The 21487-nt window shown below is 41.1% G+C and overlaps 1 protein-coding gene across 5 annotated transcripts in view; it reads right to left on the reverse strand.

Annotated features, from left to right (window-relative positions):
- The window catches only part of PMS2 (PMS1 homolog 2, mismatch repair system component), a 24031-nt gene continuing 2544 nt past the window's right edge, over positions 1 to 21487 (reverse strand). For 4 of the 5 annotated variants that reach the window (XM_058569301.1, XM_058569300.1, XM_058569302.1 and 1 more), the window contains 13 exons: positions 21079 to 21165; positions 20792 to 20894; positions 19629 to 19812; positions 17700 to 17867; positions 16983 to 17080; positions 15866 to 15965; positions 14552 to 14636; positions 13072 to 13227; positions 10067 to 10952; positions 6253 to 6420; positions 3857 to 3957; positions 3473 to 3642; positions 1 to 729 (listed from right to left, as the gene is read on the reverse strand). In XM_058569301.1, coding sequence (XP_058425284.1) covers positions 586 to 729; positions 3473 to 3642; positions 3857 to 3957; positions 6253 to 6420; positions 10067 to 10952; positions 13072 to 13227; positions 14552 to 14636; positions 15866 to 15965; positions 16983 to 17080; positions 17700 to 17867; positions 19629 to 19812; positions 20792 to 20894; positions 21079 to 21165 — 2450 coding nt within the window. In that variant the 3' untranslated portion in view covers positions 1 to 585. Of the gene's footprint in view, positions 730 to 3472; positions 3643 to 3856; positions 3958 to 6252; positions 6421 to 10066; positions 10953 to 13071; positions 13228 to 14551; positions 14637 to 15865; positions 15966 to 16982; positions 17081 to 17699; positions 17868 to 19628; positions 19813 to 20791; positions 20895 to 21078; positions 21166 to 21487 lie in introns of those variants that run through there. The other variant, XM_058569303.1, reaches the window with a different exon arrangement.

Raw genomic sequence — 21487 nt, forward strand, 5'->3', positions numbered from 1 at the left:
TTAAAGTTACAAAAAAATCAAAATCTTTTATTTCCCCTTGCCTACAGCAGTGCTTTGCCACTCTGACAGTCCTGGGGGACATCTAAAAATAGTGACCCCAGCCCCACCCAGTTTTCTTCCAGCCAGGCAGAGAATCCCCCTGGGGTTTTCCAGATTATTCCTTTTTTTAAATTTCACATGCATCAGGGTTGAGAACCACTAACCCAAAAGGGCCATAATTTTAAATTTATGAAATGAAACCATTAAGAATTTAATCATCGTTAAGGGCTGAGAGTTGCAGCCTAAAACATGTCCGGCCAGAGCAGAGGCCTGGGTCACTTCCAAAGTGCTCTCTCCATTTTTGTAAAACATGCTCTTGCCTGTACACACGCACATGCATGCACACATTCAAATGCAGAACAAAAAATTTTCAAGCAATGCTCCACATGGTTTAAAAAGGTTCTCAAGATCATTTCTAAATGGATCTGGTACTTTTTTTAAGTAGCAGGTTAATTTTGAAACCAAAAAAAAGAAGGTTAAAACCATGTCTTTCAAAACAGAAAAATCTGCAATAAAATCTATAGTTCTATATAATGAGAAATGTTGTCAGGTTTGAGAAATGACATCCAGATTGGCAATGTGTCTCATGGTCGGCCTTCCGTGGGGGCAGTTCCAGGGATGGTCCATCTCACCCATATGGGTGATGAGTTTCTTCATCTCACTTGTGTTAAGAGCAGTTCCAATCATCACCTGAATATGAGACACAACAGTTTAAATGAAAGCCTTACTGGTTTTTGGTTCGAACAGCAACACTTCAGAAGCATTTTTCCCTTAAACAAAACTGGACAAGATTACAACTCAAAAACAACGTTCCTGAAAAATCTGCCCCCAAAGAACGCTGCCTTCTAATATCTCAGCCCTCAACCTTTTTGTAAGACCCGGCCCCCCTGGCTCCTTCACAGCAGCACACCTCTACTAGGGACCTGACTGTACCTGTCCAGGATCCAACAGTCTCACAGCTTCATCACGACCGCCATCCCAGCCGCCCTGACTCCTACCCCGGCCACTGCGGCAGCCTCCTGAGAGGTCTCCCTGCCTCCCCCTGTCCCCTTCAACCTGTTCTCCACAAAGCAGCCAGAGATTCCTTTTAAAGGTATGACAGATCACGTGGCTTCTCTTCACAGCTCTCCCCTCTCAGGAATAAAAGCCCAAGTGCATCACTTGACTTGGCCCTCACTGGCCTCTGTGCCCACACCCCCTCCCCCACCCAGCCACACTGGGACTCCTGTCTTCTCTTGCAAGTACATAAAGCAAGTACCTGCCTCAGGACCTTGGTACTGGCTATCCCCCCAGCCAGGGATACTCTTTCCCCAGAAGTCTGCACGTCTCACTTTCCCTCTCCCTTCCTCTCAATGAAATAGCACTCCTTGTCTAGCCCCCCGGAGCCCTCACCCTGCTTTTTCTCCACAGCACATATCACCATCTGACATACTTGTGGACGTCAGCAGACCCCACAGCAAGCACAGAGAAACTGAGACCCTGAGGAACAGGGAGAGATGGTGAGAGGTGACAAGCCTGAACCTATCTGTCACCTTTCTTCCACGCGCCAGGCAGTCCTATAGAGGCGAGATGTCCAGCAGGGCTCAGCCACATTGGAGGAAGACAGACAAGAGACAAGTTAACAGAGAAACAAGTATCGCCTGGGAGAGGCTACTTCAGTGGGGTGCTCAGGGCCGGAGGATGGGAGGGAGCAGCTATGTGAAGCAGGTGTGTGAGGCTGAGATCCAGGCAGAGAGACCGGCAAGCACAAAGGGCTCAAGGTGAGAAGGAGACCAGTGTGACTGTGGTCCGGAGCGGAGTGAGGCAGATGAGGCTGGAGGGGCAGGCAGGGCCCAGAGCACAGGATCCTCAGGAAAGCCCACAACGGTCAGTGGGTGTGCTGACTGGAGGATGAAGAGCTGCAGCATGGTGGACTTGCCAGGGTGGGGAGTGAAGGAGCAGCCTGGGGCTCCAAAGATCTTTGAGTCACATTAAGATATAGAATTTTAAAACGCCTGGCTACTGACACAGGCCAGTCCCAGCTCTAACTCTCACTCACCGAGTCCCGGATTGGAAGATCAATACGAGGTCTTTATCAAAGAAATACCTGTGGCTGGAAGTCAGATCCTGGGCCTTTTTCTCTGCTCTAATTAAACTCTTCCCATGAGTAATTTCATCCAATCCCATGGCTGTAAAGTCCACCAAAACTCTTCTCTCTAGCACTGACATTTCTCCTGAGCTTGAGATTCATTAATACAGCTATTTTCAGACACCTCCACTCAGTCTAATGGGATCTCAAACTTAACAGAACTCTGATCCCTCCCACCCCCAATGTAAAAAGCTGCTACTCTTCCCTGCCCCCCTTATTTCGTTATGGGACCCTCTAAGTCTGTTCTCCACCATTACAGCCCTCAGCGGCTCCCGACACATGCAGCACAAACTCCCAGGTTCTGACCAAGATCCGCAAGACCCTACGTGGGTCCCCTGGATGCTGCTCTGCTCTCATCCTGGTCCCCTCTCCAGTCACACGGGTCAGCCTCTGGCTTCACCAGACGCCTCGAGTCTTTGCACTCACTCATTCTTCTATCTGGAAAGTTCTTACCCAAGTGGCTCCATATCGACTTCCAAGCGTCAGCTCAGATGTCCCCTTCTCAGACAGCCTTTCCCTGACCACCCACCCAGCTCTTCACCTCATTTTTCTGTGGTCACTCCCTACCCCAATGCTGTTTTAATTTCTTTACTGAACTTACTGGTATCCAAAGTCGTCATTATTTTTGTTTACATCTATTTTGTCCCACTAAACTATAAGCCCCATGAGGGCAAGGACCTCATCTGCCTTGTTACCTCTGTGCCCCCAGCACCTGGAACAGCCACACAGCAGGGGCTCAAGGAACACCTGTTGAATAAATGAAGGAGTGGCAGCCTGGCCTTGCCTACGGGCCGGGTGATACAGATTCACTTACTTCACTCTGACATCAGGCTAATCACCAACCACTGCTACCATTTTCCACACCAGTCTGAGCGGCAGCAGTGAAATAATGCGCAGTGCATCACAGCGCAGCCTGCAAAATGCTTGCTGACTGAGGGACTCTGTGTAATCTTGTGCAGTGTCCTTCAGGCCTGGCAGCAACAGATCTTTATCTACCAGTGTTGTTAAAACCCATAAGGTCCATAAATGAACAGTGTGCATAAATAGCTAAGTGCGCTGAGATACTGCTTAACGGAAGCAGAGAAAGAGCAATAATTATGGGTCAGAGGTCAAAGATAACGCAGACGTGTTGAGCTTCCATGTTATCATGGCAGAGGGCAATGTGGCTCTATCTGTACAATGACCTAGGGCAATCTTGGCCACATTTAACAGCGCTCACTGGTCAGGAGCTGAACTGAGAACTTCCGTGGAACACGAGCTGGGGCTGACCCTCCAGGTCCTGGCAGACGAGCTTTCTCTACTTACAGACTTTCGGCAGGCTCTGGAGGCAAACATCTGCCTGACTCTCGAAGGCCGGCACATCACCCCAGGGCTGTCACTCAGCATGAAGATCAGTTCATCTATGTCCTGAGGTCCAAAGGTCCAGTTTTTACTGGTTGGCAAGGAAATCAATTTAGCCCTTTCAGTGATTGGAGCTAAAAGAATAAAATTTGGAGAAAAATCCATGATTTGAAAAATGCATTTCATTTGAGTGCTACTTGTAATGAACATTTGAAAGAGAATGCAGGTGCAAAATGCATTTTTGGGGAACCGTTTTCATCTCTTATAAAATATATTGATCAACATGACCTCAAAGATTGTTCTCAGCTCTAAAAGGACACAATTCTACAGTCCTAAGTAATAACTTACCGCCTTCATCGATAACAAAATCAAAGCCATTCTTTCTGAATATTTCCAGATTTTCTATTAGAACAGCTTCATTGACAGCAGTTAAGTTGAGAGTCTGAGGTCTGAAAAACAGAGAAGAGATTTAAACCACGTCTTAAAGTCAAATGTTGACCTATAAAGCAGAAATGAAACTAAAACAATACCACAATTCTTTGAATTCATCTCAAAAAGCAACATGAATAACAATACTTTATTCAGCTATGTGCCTTTCCTGTCTCAAAGCTCTCTGAGGATTTCCCTTTAATTTTCTTTTTTTCGGTTCTTTTTAGAAGTTAAAGTAACTACAAAAGTAGTTTGCTTTTCCTCAATCTGCTGTCCCACCCCAATGACCCAGTCTTTTTTTGAATCCTCTCCTTAAAGATAACATAAAAATGCTATTTTTCCTCCTCACAATAAAGACAGTTTGAAAAATTGGGTTAGGTCATTACAGACTTTTGAAAACAGAATAAAGAGCATTTGTTTTGCTTTCCTGCTCCTTCCTCTGCCTGCATTATTTATCTATCCTTCTACTCATCCAGCTATCCCAGATTTACCGAGTGCTCAGACAGACACTGCTAAAGGCAGGACACGTAAACCGACCTGGTCTCGGCCCTCATGGAATAATAGCCCAGTGGGGAGGAAAGACATTGACCAAACAGTCAAACAAATAAACTATAATTACAAACTACACTGAGAATCAGGAAGAAGAGACACCAGTGCCAGACGAGCACAGAGCAAGTGAGACTTGACCTGGAGAGAGGGGGTCAGGGAAGGTTTCTCTGAGAAAGTGATCCTTAAGCTGAGATCTGGGAGTGAGTGGCAGTTACCAGGTATAGGGGTGAGGGGTGAGTGCAGGGACAAGGGTCTAGGCAGAGATGACAGTCTGTGCAAAGGCCCTCTGATGAAGCACTGATGTTCCAGAGCCACACATAAAGATCTACTTCATTCTTCTGCGCAGTCGTGTAGGAAGTCATTGGGGCTGTCAAGGGAAAAAGAAAGGTGGCCAGAGTGGCTCAAGTATAGAGAGCAAGGAAGAGGGCTGAGGAACGAGGTCATCAGGGCCAGAGTAGGCAGGGCCTGGGAGGATAGGGTGGAACTGTGGTCTTCATCCTTTCATCTTGGACTATGGTCTGCCTGGGACCCACAGTGGCCTGGGATTATCTGGGTCAACTTGAAATGCCACAAACAAGACCTTATTTATGCAAAATAGCTAAAAAGTAAAAGACCTCTCTAAGAGGGGCAGGAAAATTTCATTATTATAAAGTAGCTTATTAAATGTCTTTACTATTACCATTTACTCCCACTGAAAATAAAAATAATTAAACCATTCCATAAGGAACAGAGCACTCAGTAACTAGGTATGTTTCCCAGTTGAGTGTTTCAGCCGCGCATTTCTTCACACCAGGATCTACTTCTGTTGGGATCTGAGTTTACTTCTCTAGGTAGTTTAACTTTCCAAATGAAAATCCATGCCCTCTTCTCATAGCTTTGCTTCAGAAAAGACTTCTAGTTTGAATGATATCCTATCACACCACCTTATGAAGTGGTCAGAGAGAAACCTTCAATTTGGCAAAGGAGAGAGAAACACCAAATTCTGCAGCGACTATTGAATCACTGGAATTCATCTGCTACAGCTGAGGACGGACGCACAGGCTGTGCTGCCTTTCTGAACACATCAATTCTACATGCTATAAATAGAAACTCTACATACTATAAATTGCCCTCCATCGAAAGGATTTTTCTGGCCAACCAGTGATCCACGTTTTTTAATAGCTAAAAAGGTTTGATACTTAAAGAACACAGTTGTGTGACCTCGGGCAAGTTACTTAACCTCTCTGTGTGTGCCTGCTTTACCACCTGTGAAATGTTGATGGTAAGAGTAACTACCACATAGGTTTGTGAGAGTTAAATGAATTAAGACATGTAAATTGCTTCAACATTCCTGGCACAAAACAGGCACTCATTAAATGGCAGGTATGATTATTATTATGTAAAAGGTATAAAAATCTGCTGTAGGGATGCTTATGGCATGTTATGTATACACACACACAAGTTATTAGATTTTAAATTTGGGGGGTGAAACAAGAAATATGAACACTAGGGGCCGGCCCAGTGGCACAAACGGTTAAGTGCGCGAGCTCCACTTCGGCGGCCCGGGGTTCGCAGGTTCAGATCCCGGATGCGCACCGACGCACCGCTTCGTAAGCCATGCTGTGGTGGCGTACCATATAAAGTAGAGGAAGATGGGCACGGATGTTAGCTCAGGGCCACTATTCCTCAAGGAAAAAGGGGAGGATTGGCATCAGATGTTAGCTCAGGGCTAGTCCTCCTCACAAAAAAAAAAAAAAAAAGAATTCTGAACACTAAAATGAACTTACGCTATGAGCCTTTGACCCTGGAGAACAGTGTGCTGTTGCAGCATCTCAAAGTTGTATTTCTCATCCGTAGCATGCTGGTCCACTATGAAGATATCGGCATCCAGTTTGGTTATTATAAATCCCAAGTTAAACTGACCAATGATTTCCATTTCTGCAAACATCGTTTTACTGCGTGTAGAAAATGTTAATTATAAGACATTTTAAAAGATTATTTTTCTGATTATAAAACACTGTAATAAAAAAATACATAAATAGAGAAAGGCCCTAATAATCCCACTTTCTAAAGATTAGTTATTCATTCATTCATCCAACTCTCCAATGACAATAGTTACTACTATTAACAACTTGGTATTTATCCTTCCAGACCTTTGTCTATACAGTAATTGTTTTAAAAAAACAACAATGGGATCATAATTCTTCATACTGTTCTACTCATCACTTAACAACACATCTTAGGTATTTTTTCAGACCCATACATACAGATCTACTTCATTGTTTTTAATGGCTATCTAGGAATTCATCACATGGATGTACCATAATTTGTCCAACAAATTCTCTAATAAAGCACATTTCAGTTGTGTCCATTTTGAATAATACAAACAAAGCTGCAACAAACATTCCTGTACAAAAATCTGCTCTCTTGTGGGAGTATTTCTGTATGATAAATCCCTAGAAGTGGAATTATGTATGTACGTTTTTTAATATTGATGAGATCTGTAAAAGTTTACACTCCTACCAACAGTGTCCAGAGTCCCTTTTTGCCAGAACTGGGTATCAATCCTTCTAAGATCTGCCAAGATCACCAGTGGGTCCTTTGCTGGGTGGATTCAAAATCTAATGCCATTAATGACTATATAAGTCAGTCCAGACTAGAGGCAGACACCACCACTAACCTTCATATGAGAAACTGACATTGTAATTCTGCAACCCGCACAATTAAATTTTGTGAAAATTGATTTTCATCAGCATCAGCCCTGTGCCTATAGGAAATGAGATTCTGTTAGAGCCGCTGTGGAAGCTCTCTGGTTCTCCGACGGTGACTTGAGCTGAGGATGAAAGGCCCTGAGACTGTCACTTCTTCTTGTCAGTGCTCCAGTGCACTGAGGAAGGTCCAGCCCACACCCCAGTGCTTGTAATCATCCTCACCACAGCAGCCACTCGGGCTCCCAAGGCACGTGCGCTCACTGGTGCCGAATCACAATCAACCACAGGTGGTAATCTGACAAACTGTGATGCCTCTGCATGCCAGGGATTACTAACCTCCCATTTTCTATTGGCAGGGAGCTCAAGTCCAAGGTCACGACCAAACCAATACCAGAACCCCCCTTTGAGGGTCTGTCTCGTGGGACCATTCCTGGTACTAATTCCATATCATCACAGTCCAATCAAGAGACAACTTAGCTTAACTACTAAGCTAAGAAATACAGGAGTACCAAATGCAGAAAGCAGCCACACCTGCAGGGCTGAGGCAGCGTGTCCAAAGAGGGGACTCTTGGAAGAGCACCGCCTCCCCCCCAAGGCTGAGCTTCAGACCTTGTTGGAACAGGCGTGGCTGCAGCCCACTGCACGAAGAGAAGTTTGCCAGAGTATCCCAGTGAGCAATGCTGGACCTCCTGCACGCTGCTGGTGGCTGCCTTACAAAAGAAAACGATACCCCCGAAGCAAGGAGAGAAGCGGCTGCTCCTGCTGTCCTGCAGAGTCCCTCTAGCGCCCCCTACTGATACAGTCTAACAGCACACCAGGAGAAACGCTTACATGGTCTAGCCTCCAGGATGGCAAAGCACAGCCAAGAAGGGTGGAATTGGAGCTGAGAGGCAACAAACTGGTAACTGGCAAAAATACCAACTCCCTGGCTCTGATTCCACGCTGTCCCAGGAACTGTCTGAGTACACTGGTTCCCAGGTAGACCTCCTATGCGAAGAACCTGTGCCCACCTGAAGACCCAGGTCTTCTGTGTCTTTGGCTGGTAATCTCACTATAAACTAAAAAGGAGCATCTGCCTTAAAGAAACAATGAAGAAGAAACAAAACTTTACAACTTGATGTATTTAGTTGTAATTCAAAATACAGAAATAGGAGCTGGTAAACACTACCTCAGTATCTTCAATTACTGCCTAATCTTTAGCTCCAAATGTGTTTCTCAGGAAAAAGTAAACCATACCACTCCTTGTGAGAACAACAGCTCAGAACAGGGGCAGAGCCAATCCGACAGCCGTGCACTGAAAGCCAGAAGCCACTGCCAGGCCCGCCGCAGACCAGGGTTTCTCAAAGTGACCACCTGGGGCACTTGTCAAAAATGCAGATTCCTGGGCTCCACACCCAAGATCTACCAGATGGGCCGAAGCAGAATCTCTGGATGCTGGCCACAGGCTCTGCTTTTTTAATAAGCGCCCTAGGTGATTCTTACGTGTACCAGAATTCATGAACCACGATAACGGGTGATCAATAAATGTTGGTTGAATTAGTTAAAATCTCTATTTTCAAATATTACAGTTGATTTCACTCACTGAGAGGGCTAAAAGAATCCAAAGATAAAGGATAACTGGCTTTAATTTGGGGTACCTTAACATGTCTCTCCCTATCAACCACATACTTTCGATGATTGTGTGTGTGAGCGTGTACGTGTGTCTGAAGGAACCTGGCTCTCCTCCCTGGGTCCCTCAGAGTCCACAGTTCCCAGATCACATCCAGAGAAGTTAGTCTCCATTAATTACACTTTTTGAAGGAAATACTTCCTGAAAACCTTTCTCAATGTAAGCTAGGCACAATGTATATATAATACGATACTCGTTTTTGAAGAATTTACCATCTAAATTAGACAAAGACTGTGTGGTCCAAACTAGAAGTGCTATAAATTTCAAAATAATTACTGAGTTGCACCGTGGACAGGACATAGCGCATTTCAGTAACTGGTGAGACAAAACACGTACAAAGTTGAAAAAGATAAAAGTTAAATATTTCAAGAGAATTCATCATTTTAAAAGTCCCAATGCTGTACATGATTACTGCCAAGAAAGTGGCGATAACTAGTGTTTTTATTATCTGTATTATTAATATTTTTCTTTAAATTGACTCCCTTTTTTACTTAGCCTTATGCTATGCAATCTTCTTGAAATCACAGGTCTGACAATGTTATAATTTTTCCTGATACACATTAAAATGAAAAATGGGAAATAGCAATGTCCACCAAAACTGCCATGAATTCAATGCAGGGAGAAGTCACTGTGGGCTGCAAACCTTCAGGAAGAGGCATGCAATCGGGGTCAAGAAGGCATTGATTAGTTTGGACTGATGGACAGGATATGCTAAAAAAATCTAAGGTAAAATTCTTGAAAGGTTTCTGGCAGCAGAATGGCATAGTGAAAGAGTTCTTTACAGAAAATTAATTTGATGGATGTGAGAGGCAGCGAAAAGAAGTTGGTGAATGGAAAACAACATCACCGAGGATGTATTGGTAAGGCCAATGAGCAATCCGTGGAGTCACAACTGACTCCAAAATCAGAATCCGCGAGAGGGAGCCCTGAGAAGGGAGAGAGCAAGGGAGAGAACTGCTGGCAGGTCTGACGATTTAGGATACCTCAAGTCTATGGGGCAGGGAAGACCCCCAGGCAGGACCATCTTGACAAAAAGCAGGAGCCCAAGGAGCAGACCGTGGTGCCAAGGCAGGGCCACACGAGAGCCCCGAGCCAGAAGAAGAGATGCCATCAGGGCAGAAGACACCCAGAGGAGCAAAAACAGAGCCTGGAAGGATCGGCCTTTGCTTCACTCACAGCAACTCACTAAAATGAGCAAAAACACTCAAGAAAAAACTTTACCTTATCTCTTTTCTTAGTTCATCTTCTGCGGCTTGATTTTCTCCAGGGCAAATCTTTGCCCTGAACTTCCTATAATTCTGTTCACTGTCTCTTGGCTGTTCTTGGCGATGTAACCGCTTTATTCGTTTAGCTAAAGAACTCATAGAAAAGTCAAGGGGCACTATTTTCTTATCAATTTTAACAGCCACGTCAACCTGAGGCATTGACAAGTTCTGAGTATTAACCACCTCTTGAGGGATGTCAGAATTTAAAGGGGTTTCTTCTTTTTTAAAACGCTTTGTGTTTGAGGATGAAAGATGAGCTGGCTGAGGCAAAACTCTAAACTTATATCCACCCTCTTCTTGGTCTAAATGGCGTTCCGCGTCTGAAAAACGATGGGCAGTTTCAGGTACCTTCTCACAAGACTCCACATTTTCTTGTGAAAACCTGTCTTCAGGGGAGCTTGCTGCCCGGTCACTGCTGGAGTGACTGCCCATTTCTGGGGTGCTGAACCCTCCTTCTGAGCCAGCTGGAGTGCTGCCATACCCCGAGTCCTTCTCCATCTCCACTCTGTCCGTGCGGTCACAGGGGCCCTTTTCTGAGCTCACTGCCTCTTCCTGGGGGCCGGACGAGCCTATGCCAGAGACGGGCTTCGGCAGGCAGAGGGAGTCAGAAGCGCTACGAAACGGTCCGCTTCTTTTCTGTCTTGGAGAAATCCGTCTCGTTTCAGGAGTCCTCAGGCCCTGAGACTTGTTCCCTCCTGTGTGACGAAGAGAAAAGGCCTCTCTCAGTCTGGAAATGCTCACTGCCCTTTTCTCTTCTCCTCGGGTCCTTAATGAAGCGCGATTCTCCTGCTCTTCTGGCAGAGGCTTTTCCATCTCTGCCGAATGCATTTTTATTAAATTACCTGAGTAGATATGAACAGAGAAGAGTATCAGGGATTGTACTGAAATGAAATAGGAGCATATTTTTATGTGAACAAGCACTTCAAAAAAAAGAGACTCAAATGGCTAATTAAAACCTATGAAAACTGTTCTACATTAATCATAAAGAGATATAATTTAAACCACAATATGATGCCACTATATACCCAGGGAATGGGTAAAATTAAACAAACAACAAATGATTACAGGGATGATGATCAAATGGAATACTAGCTACTGCTGGTGGTACTACAACTGGCACAACCACTTTGTAAACTCCCTAGGAGTAACATCTCCTAAATCTATCACACACGCCTGTGACTCAGCATTGCTACCCCCATCAGAAATGTCCACCTGTGCAAAGCCATGGACGGGGATCTTCACGACAGCTTTATTCATCACAGCCCCAAACTGGAAACAAGCCAATTGTGCACAAATAAATCGTGGTATTCAAAATACAATGGAATACTGTACAGCAACAAGAATGAGTCAGTTACTTGCTACACATGACTTGGATGAATCTCACAAAATATGGAGAGAAAGAAACAAATCACAAAAAGTACATACTGGATAACTTCAAATTAAAAACAGATAAAACAAATGTATGGTGTTAGAAGTCAGGAAATTGGTTACCACTGGGGGTCATTGTATGAAAAGGGGTACAGGCTGGTTCTGTGGGTGCTCTTTCTTGATCTCGGGCTGATACACTTATAAGTCATACACTTAAGATATGTTTGTCTCTGTGTGAATGCTACAGTTCAATAAAATGGCTAAAAGAAGAGCACTGGTTCAACTGTGCTTCAAGATGCACAGATATGGTGAGCAGCTTCTCTTTATGGGGTAGCCTCTTGGGTAAAGTGTCCGTGAGAGAATTCAGAGATGCCACCACTGGCCCAGTCCACAAAGATGTGTGTGCTACCCACCATCCTCCACTCCCTGCCCCCACATACACATCCATAATATCCCACACAGAGAAGGGCCAGGAGAGACATGGGACCTACCACGTAGAAGTCAATGGCTCTGCCACAGTAACGTCAGCATTTCTGTGCTCCTCTCCTACCACCCAGCAGCCCCACCTCACCCCTTGGGAGCTCTGTGCCTCCACCACATCCTCTGATTATCAAAACTGCCCACCATGGCACTCTACGAGAGCCTGCCTACTGTCTTCCAAATCAACCTGTCCCCACCCTTGGGGTGTTAGGAAATGTTAGGACAGAGCCACTCTGTATCTCGCCCCTTTCATAAACCCCTGGCTTATGGCTCCTGGTACCCTCAGTTTACAAAGCCACATCCCATACTCATCTGTCACCTTAGCTTTCCACCAAACAGCTCTCTGATCTTTTTCCCCTTGGAGGACACAGTGATGGGCACCCACTCCTGCATCTCTGCACGTACAGACATGGAGATCAAGGGCAGGTTGGCCTAGAGAAGAGAGCATCCACCCCAAGGAGTGGATCTGGCTGTCAGAGGGGATAACGGCCCACTCTTCCCTCTGCCAAGAAAGGCAGCTGGGGCTCAACTCTGGTCCTCTCCCAGATATCCTGGATGCACCCGGTTTGGATGAAAAAGAATAAAACTAACTTATTAAATAAATGGCTGATCATTTATGACCAAGTAGTGAAATAATGATTGTGCATATTATTACAAATGTCAAACCAGCTTTGCGGCAGCCCTGATTTCAACATGCCACTCTGAAGAAGGCACAGGGGCGATGTGAGGGAAAATGGCAGAATGAGGGCCTCCAAAATTTCCCTCCTCCATAAAAAGAATGAGAAGACTGACAAAAACTGTCAAAATTAACTTTTTCAGAACCCTGGACATTAACAAAAAGTTTGCAGCAATCAGGGAGTGTTTATTAAAAAAAAAACAGTTGAGTCTTGGTAAGAACATACTCGTGTGTGTGCTAAATGTGGTTGCTCATGTCTCTTTTTAATCAGATTACCTTAAATCTGCAGATACATACTTTCTAGAGTGACATATCCTCTCTGTCTAAAAGAGGAGATTTTGTTTCATGTCAAAAAAACTTTACCACAGAAAAAATAAGGAAGGTATCACAATGGCTATAAGTTTTAGAAGCTGTTCATATACTTGTATTTTTCTTACCTTCAACATCCAACAGTGGCTGCTGATTTACATTAAGTTTGTTGACATCACCATCAAACATTCCTATCAAAGACGTCTTTAAAACTGCCAACAGAAGCTTCTCCTCTTGTAGTAAAATCTGCCTTTTATCCGGAGTAACATTGACATCAACACATTCTAAGGCAAAAGAGAAAAGATATTCATCATGTTTAAATTCACCTTTAACAAGAGAAATTTCCCCATCTACTATTTTATTCACTTGGACTCATCAAAGGTACTATTAAAAACATCAGTGTCCAGATTATTATTCATAAACTACAAAATTACTTCTTCAAACAAACAAGGAAAGGATGAACAACTTTTTTAAACAGACAAAATATGCAAGTATTTGAATAGGTAAATTGCAAAAGAAAAAGAGCAAATAAATACATGAAAATGTATAATAAAACTGCAAACTAAAATAATATATCATTTCATCACCTACTGAATATGGTTAAAAAGTATAAGACCTAGTACATTGTTGGTAGAAGTGTAAATTGGTACAACATGATCATATTCACAGACCCAGTGATTCTACTTCTAGGAATTTACCTTAAGGAAATAATCAAAGATATAGATAATGATTACATTATAAGAACTGTATTTAAATTTCCAAAAACTGAAAACAACTTAAATAGCTAAAAAGTAAAAACGTTTAAAAATTAAGGTATATCCATACACTGGAATATAATGAATGCAGCTATTACAATCATGTTTCTAAATAATTTTTACTGACATGGAACAGAAAATGTTCACATCTACGGAAAAAGAACAGGATACAAAAATTAACCAAAATTATTTTCTCACCCCAAATATAGATATATATATCATTATATATTTTTTAAGGTATGCACATAGATATTTCTTTTTTTTAAAGACTGATGAGGATCTTTATTTATTTATTTTCCCCCCCAAAGCCTCAGTAGATAGTTGTATGTCATAGCTGCACATCCTTCTAGTTGCTGTATGTGGGACTCGGCCTCAACATGGCCGGAGAAGCGGTGTGTCGGTGCGCGCCCGGGATCCGAACCCGGGCTGCCAGCAAAGGAGCGCACGCACTTAACCACTAAGCCACAGGGCCGGCCCATGCACACAGATATTTCTAAGTACCTAGAAAAAATATTGGATAACAAGAAACCAGAATTTTAACAATCAGAAGAAAAATATGAAATGAATTATTTTCAAAATCAAGGAGAACTTTTAGTCTTCTTTCTCCCTTGGCTGACATGAAAAAGTTACATTTTCCTAATAATACAATGAATGTAGTTTCAAGTAGAAAGCAGGAAAGTCTGTATAAAAAATAAAATAAAAATCTATGAAATAAAAAGTCTATAAAAATAAATACATTGCCATTTAATTGTTACTACAAAAGTCTCTTTCCAGTCATATCAGAGCTTTATAATTTCATTTTATTCTTTTAGGAGTAAGTCACCAATTTTAATGAAACCTCAGTAGAACTTACCTGAATCAACAGAAATGTTAAGCACAACAAATGGGTACTGATGTCGATTATACATGTGATACACCTCATTCACAAGTCTGGAAACCTACACAAAAAACAAAGATTAGAAAAGAATACATGTTCCCTTCCCCTAGTGTTCTAACAATGTGCTCTTGTCACCAGCCACCAAAGGGATACATTTTTTAACAGCTTTATTGAGGTATAACTGGCCTGCAATAAACTGCACATGAAGTGTACAATTTGATAAGTTTTGACATATGTATTCACCCATGAAACAATCCCCACGATCAAGATAATGAATATATCCCCAACCCAAAAGAGCTTCCTTGTGTCCCTCAAAGGGGTATTTTTAATCATAGACTCCTAAAACTGAATTTTTTTCCAATCTAAAGATGTTCCTGAAGAAATGTCAGTAAAAGGTAGGTGCAGTTTAAATGCTCATAAAACACATTCCAATGTACACAGAAATGTATTTATATGACTTTATAATGAGATTAATTAAATGGCATTAGAGATAAACCATAAAAATCACACCAATCACAATATCAGTTAAAAATGTAGAAGGTGAACCATATCCGGTAGACAGAAGTAATTTTTAGGTGTCCCTGGAAAACAGAAACTGTAACTGAGGTACAATGTGGCTGAAGATCCACAGTCAAAACCGAACCACTAAAAACCCTGTAACCATACCAGGATGATCAGTGTAAGTTTGAGGCAGAGTAATTTGGGCCCTTATTTTCCTGGAAAATAAAGAGAAGGAAGAAAAAATACAGAAGAATATGATGTGTGTCAGTCTATACTGAAAAATCTAGATAATGGTGAATGTTTTGAAATGTTTACTTTGTCCAAATAGTGATAATTTTTTTTTTTATTTTTGGTGAGGAAGATTGGCCCTGAGCTAACACCTGTGCCAGTCTTCCTCTATTTTGTATGTGGGTCGCCGCCACAGCATGACTTGATGAGTGGTATAGGTCCATGCCCAGGATCTGAACCCACAAACCCTGGGCGGCCGAAGCAGAGTGCGCTGAACTTAACCACTATGCCACTGGGCCAGCCCAAACAGTGATAATTTTTATGATGATAAATATATTGGTTACTAATATGTGTACATATATACATGCACACACAAATATAATGGAAGCAAACGTATAGTAGACTTTTCTAAGTGTCTAAAATAAGATAATCTAAAGCCATGTTTCTGAGTCAACCTCCCAAGTTCCACGTAAATTGCCTGTGCCAGAGACAGTTACTAAATCATAAAATTAAAAGTTAAAGACAAAAAGAAAAAATTAATACAAAAAAAACGTTAAATACCTTTGCTGGGTCACAAGGCCGCCGATTGATAAAGAAAAATTGTCTGTCTGTTGAACTCCTTCCGACACCATGAGTACAGTGAGAAATGAAACCTGAGATACTGTTCAGTGTTAATACAGTAAGGGCAGGATTCCAGAACGAAAAGGATTAGAAGCACATATCAAATGGCACATTCTTAAAGTAAAAAATAAAAACCTAACACCTGGTGACATGCTGATAATGTTAATATTTCAGTTAACGTGTGTCTGTGCTCTATTCTGATGAATCATTAAAAAAACACAGACCCTATAGAATGCTCTAAAGCTCATATCGTCAACAAATCCCCCACAGGCAATGCAGTGGGTTCAAAACTGGTTCACTTCAGCTCTCCTCTCACTTCCCCTGTGAAGTCCTTGGGCTCCACAGAAGGAGTGGGTCTCACCTCAAACTCACATTCTCAGAACCTTCATGCTGTAATCAGGATCTCTGCCCACACTGCCTGCCCTTTTAAAATCTGTTCTCGGTTAGCAAACTTATATCTACTAAGGTGTAGGTAAAGTGTTTATTCTACCTGAGATCTACCTCAGGGATATTTGCATTTCCCTAAGATCAATACCTTAACATAAAGAAATGAATCCCCATCTTCAATTTCAGGCATAAGCAAAGGGCAAGCGGAGGGAAGGTAAGCAACATGGACCGTCAGAGGGCCAATCCTACTCACAGAGAATGCCTACTTTTCTTACACGAAAAGTAATGATGCTGGACTGGACTGTGGGTCAGGCATGAATTAAAGGAAACACAGCCTCTACTGTTCTCTGCCAGATCCCAATAAAAAGAAACAGTATACATAAAGTAATTTAAGAGTTATTCTAACTGTTCACTAAACAGAGCCTTTACTATAAAGACTAATTCCATCGGAAACCCCCCAAAATGCACCAGTTACCCAGAATATTGTTTGAATTAAGTAACTGAGTCCTTTATATAAATCCTCTGTCTCAGCAGTAATATTGCCCAGTTTTATAGTGGACATAAGAAACTATAAGCCTTGAAATCACTATCTTTAAAAATAAAAAACAAAAAAGCAAAAAGCTCAAGAAAAAATGTTCGATTGCAATTTTCCTGGCAGGAATCTACTTACCAGAACAGATTATGCAGAGCATCAGAACAGCTCAGCCCGTACTCTTCACAGACGGAGTCACTAGGGGGCAGCTGGACAAAAGGAATGAGGCTTTGCAACTAGAAGAAACCAAGACCCACAGTTATTTCCTAATAAAGAGAGAATAGACTAAGTTCAGAAAGGAAGATATGGAACGGTTTGTGTTTTCCTTCCTAGTCAAGCTATCCACATTAAGAACATAAGGAAACACAAAGAATCTCAACAGCTGCTTTTTACAGTGCTGTAATTTTGATTTTTTTTCATTAGAAAGATGAAACACTTGAGCTCCTACTTATCCAAAATCAATACATTGCCCACATTCATTTATAGTTGGGGGATTATTATTGGCAAATGCCAGTGGGTACAGATGCCAATGCTTAAAAGAAATTCTCTAGTCTAATGAATCTGCATAACTATTTTAGAGCTGTCCTAAGCAATGTGTTTATGAAGCACCAGAGGTAGCTATGAGCAAAAATTAGTCATGTGAGAAAGAGTTAAATTCAGGAGAGTAAATGGATTATTTCATTCTGTGGAAGAATAAAATAAAAACACCTTCAGCTCTCAACATTAATTTTTGTGATAGGTACCAATAAAAAAATCAATTCTTGGATTTTATTCTCTATTCTGTTGGAAAGGACTATAGAAATCTGCCATAATCACTAGAGCGATAAAATGTTTTAAACAACTGGCCACCACTACCTGTTTCTGCCCAAACACTGATCCGATATTTTCCTTGATGCTGGTGCTTCCACTCGTGCACAGCACAGGCTGTCGCTTTGCTTGTCCGACCTGATTAGTGCAACTTACACGGACGCCTGCTGAAATGATACAGTATGCCTGTAAGACCTGGACCATTTTGGCATACTCCTGTTTAAAAACACAAATGCAAGACTCAATGTTACTTTAGACTTACAAGAATTACATGGTTCAAGTTATAACATCTAATTCAAGACTCTCTTATCTCACAAATAACGCGAATTATTCCTGACAGAAGGCCCCATGAATCGCATCTCCCTACATTGTATAAAAGGGAACTCAGAGGCTTTGGTTCTCAGTCACACTTCTCTCAATTCTAAAATGTCCATGCCCGCTGCTATAAAAATTGAAAAGTACATTCTCTTTGACCTTGTAATCCCACCTCTAGACATTTATCCTTGCAGAAAGACTGGCACAAACAATTGAAGATGTATTACAAAAATGAAACAATTTGTAATTTTGAGAAATTAGAAACAACCTAAGCAACCACCAACAAGGAGCTAATTAATTATGGTAGATCCATATAATGGTGGAATGATAAAAAATAAGGTAGTACAAATTGACCAAAAAAGATATCTAGAATATACTATATAAAAAGTTATAGAATAGTACATGTTATATGATCCTAATTGTTAAGAAAACAGAAACATATGCATAAAGGTTGTATATACGTGTATACATTTAAAGTCTGAAGGCTACAAACCAAACTCTGGGAGGTAGGCAGAGACAACATCAACTTTCTACCACATATAATTCCATACTACTTAAATGTTTCATATTCTGTATTGCTTGATTTCCTTACATCAATTATCTCGAAATTTTTCCAGGATTTATAAATACATGAAACTAAAAGGAGTCTGGAAAGACACATCAAACTGTTAACAATGGTCATCTCTGGCAGGGACAGGTTTTTTATTCCTACATTTTCTGAGACATTAATTTTTTACCATAAGATACAAAAAATAACAATAAAAATTTTCTCTGTACAAAAATTTTATTTTTTAAATAAAAAAGAAAAAATTATATTTAAAGTTTTCTCTGTAGTATATATTTTTGTAAAATTTAATAAAGTTATAACTAGCACAAATTGCCTTACAGTAAAGAAAGTTTTTAGCTGCATATGTTTAAGTAACTTCTTTGATTATAAAAAATATATGTACAAAACAGAAAAGCACAAAGAAGACAGCAAAAAGTAGATATGCTCTCACATGCAAGGATAACCACTGGTAACAGTCACGTGTCCACTCTGCTAGCCTGTTATCTATGCATATTTAGGCCAGTTGCTTTGTTTTTATGAAATTGTAATCATATAGTATATATACAGTATATATGATTACATATATACACTATATAGATTAGTATATATGATTACATATACACTAAGATAGAATCCAAAAATAATGTTATTTCTTAAAAGACTCATTTCCCATGTTAGGACACCTAATAAACACAATTTTATGATTCTTTTCAAGAAAAAGAAAGGATAAATTATCCTAAAGTTAAGTCTTTGAGGGGAAGAAGCAAACCAAGCGCTTCTCAAAAACTTAAGGGAAGAGAATCAACTGAAGAGTAAACCACTCTAGGGCCGGCCCGGTGGCTTGGCGGTTAAGTGCACGCGCTCCGCTGCTGGCGGCCCGGGTTCGGATCCCGGGCGTGCACTGACGCGCCGCTTCTCCGGCCATGCTGGGGCCGCGTCCCACATGCAGCAACTAGAGGGATGTGCAGCTATGACATGCAACTGTCTGCTGGGGCTTTGGGGGAAAAAATAAATAAATAAAATCTGAAGAGTAAACCACTCGAGGAGATCTCTAACTCCATCTGCACATTACACTGTCAGTGTTCTTGGGAACTGGGATTCTGAAATTACTGTACCTTCTTAATATTCCTCTGAAACTCCTTATGGCGCACAGGTAGTGTGTAAAATAACTGCTGGACACTGACCGTTGTCCCTCTGGGCCGTGGGTAGGGGGTTTTCTGGACAATTTTCCCATTGTGATCAAACACCAGTCGAGTTCCCACCTTTGCAGATGCGTGGCAGGTAGAAACAGTCACGTCACTGTAAGAGATGCCAGGCAGGCATGGTCAGTTAGAGATTCATGGGTGGTGGTCATCACAGGCTCATTTTCTCACTTCTGTTCTCTCTAAACTCTCCTAAAAAAATGACATTCCCTCTGAGATCATCAAGAGGCTTTAAATGGGTGGGGAATCATCATAAAACCTAAGGTTTGACACCTACTAGATAGTGAAAGAGTTCTGCAAATGGTTTGTTTTGATAAAAGCTTTGATATTTGTTTTTTTGGTTAAACTGCAAAACAATAAAAGATCTCAAAACTTAGATATTCATGAATAAAGATCTATTTCTCAGTTATGTTACTATTGTCCTAATAAAATTTTAAAAAAGGATTCAAAAGATATTACAGTTCAAATGTATAAGAAATTATTTACAAAAATTTAGAATCTGTTGTATAATAAGGGCTTCAGTTAAATTTTTTCTTAAACATTGAAATAAATTAAAACCAATAGCATCAATAATTTATGATCTATGTGTTATTTTAAAATGGAGAAGTTACTGCTTAAAAAGGGTAACAATTTGGGCCAGCCGGGTGGCACAAGCAGTTAAGTGCACGCACTCCGCTGCGGCGGCCTGGGGTTCGCCGTTAGGATCCCAGGCGCGCACCAACACACCACTTGTCAAGCCATGCTGTGGCGGTGTCCCATATAAAGTGGAGGAAGATAGGCATGGATGTTAGCCCAGGGCCAGTCTTCCTCAGCAAAAAAAAAAAAAAAAAAAAAAAGGTAACAATTTTTTTACAATAATATTTGCTTCATTTCATTCATTCATTCATTGCTTACATTTCATTGCTTACATTTATATTACCACTTAGATTGGTAGTAAGATAAAACAGAATGCAGAAGTTAGAAGTTGAGACATTCAGATGGAAAAGTGTAAACAATAATGATTCTAATCATACTTTTTAATTTTCCAGAGAGAATTTTATAAGGGGTCAAGTTAGTGGATAAAAATATTGCATCACCTCAGTGCACAAAGTGAGCTCAGAGCTTCCCCCCGAAAGCCAAAAGTTTCAACCTGAGTTAGGTCAGCAAACTCTTGAATCTTAGAAGTGTGATGTTTCAGAGCTGAAAGAGAGGTGTAAAGTAAGGCCAAAGATATCTCAAGTGATACAGCAATGAATATACACAATACCTACCAAAGTAATTGATTTTAAAAAGCAGTTTTTGTGTTTCTTAAGACAGCATTACTCAAAATTTTGAGACATTTTGCCCAAAGATTTTAAAACAGGATTAGAAAAATTCAACTTACTTAAGCCTTCAAAGTTTTCTTCTTCTACCCCACATCCATTGTCTGAAACTTCAATGAGATCCACCCCATAGTCTTTAAGCCTTAGATCTAAAAAGTTCAAAATATTTATTTTGCAAATTGACCCATGCTAAAAGCCTTTATAATTGACAGTATTTATAACTTGCATAATACAAATCTAAGAGTCATAACTATTTTTATTTAAACATACTATTGTCATTTTGTACGCTACTTTGTCAAGTTCGTCTTGGCTCTTTACTGGCCCAGATAAAATAGTTTTTTCTTTCTTTCTTTCTTTCAAAGGATAATTTTAACATAGTCATTAAAAAGAACAGGTTCTAGGATCAGACTTCTTGGGATCGTATTTTACTAGCTTTATAATCTCAAAAACAGTAAATACCCTGTGCCTGAA

This window comes from Diceros bicornis, chromosome 26, assembly GCF_020826845.1.
Source record: "Diceros bicornis minor isolate mBicDic1 chromosome 26, mDicBic1.mat.cur, whole genome shotgun sequence".
Taxonomy (NCBI): Eukaryota; Metazoa; Chordata; class Mammalia; order Perissodactyla; family Rhinocerotidae; genus Diceros; species Diceros bicornis.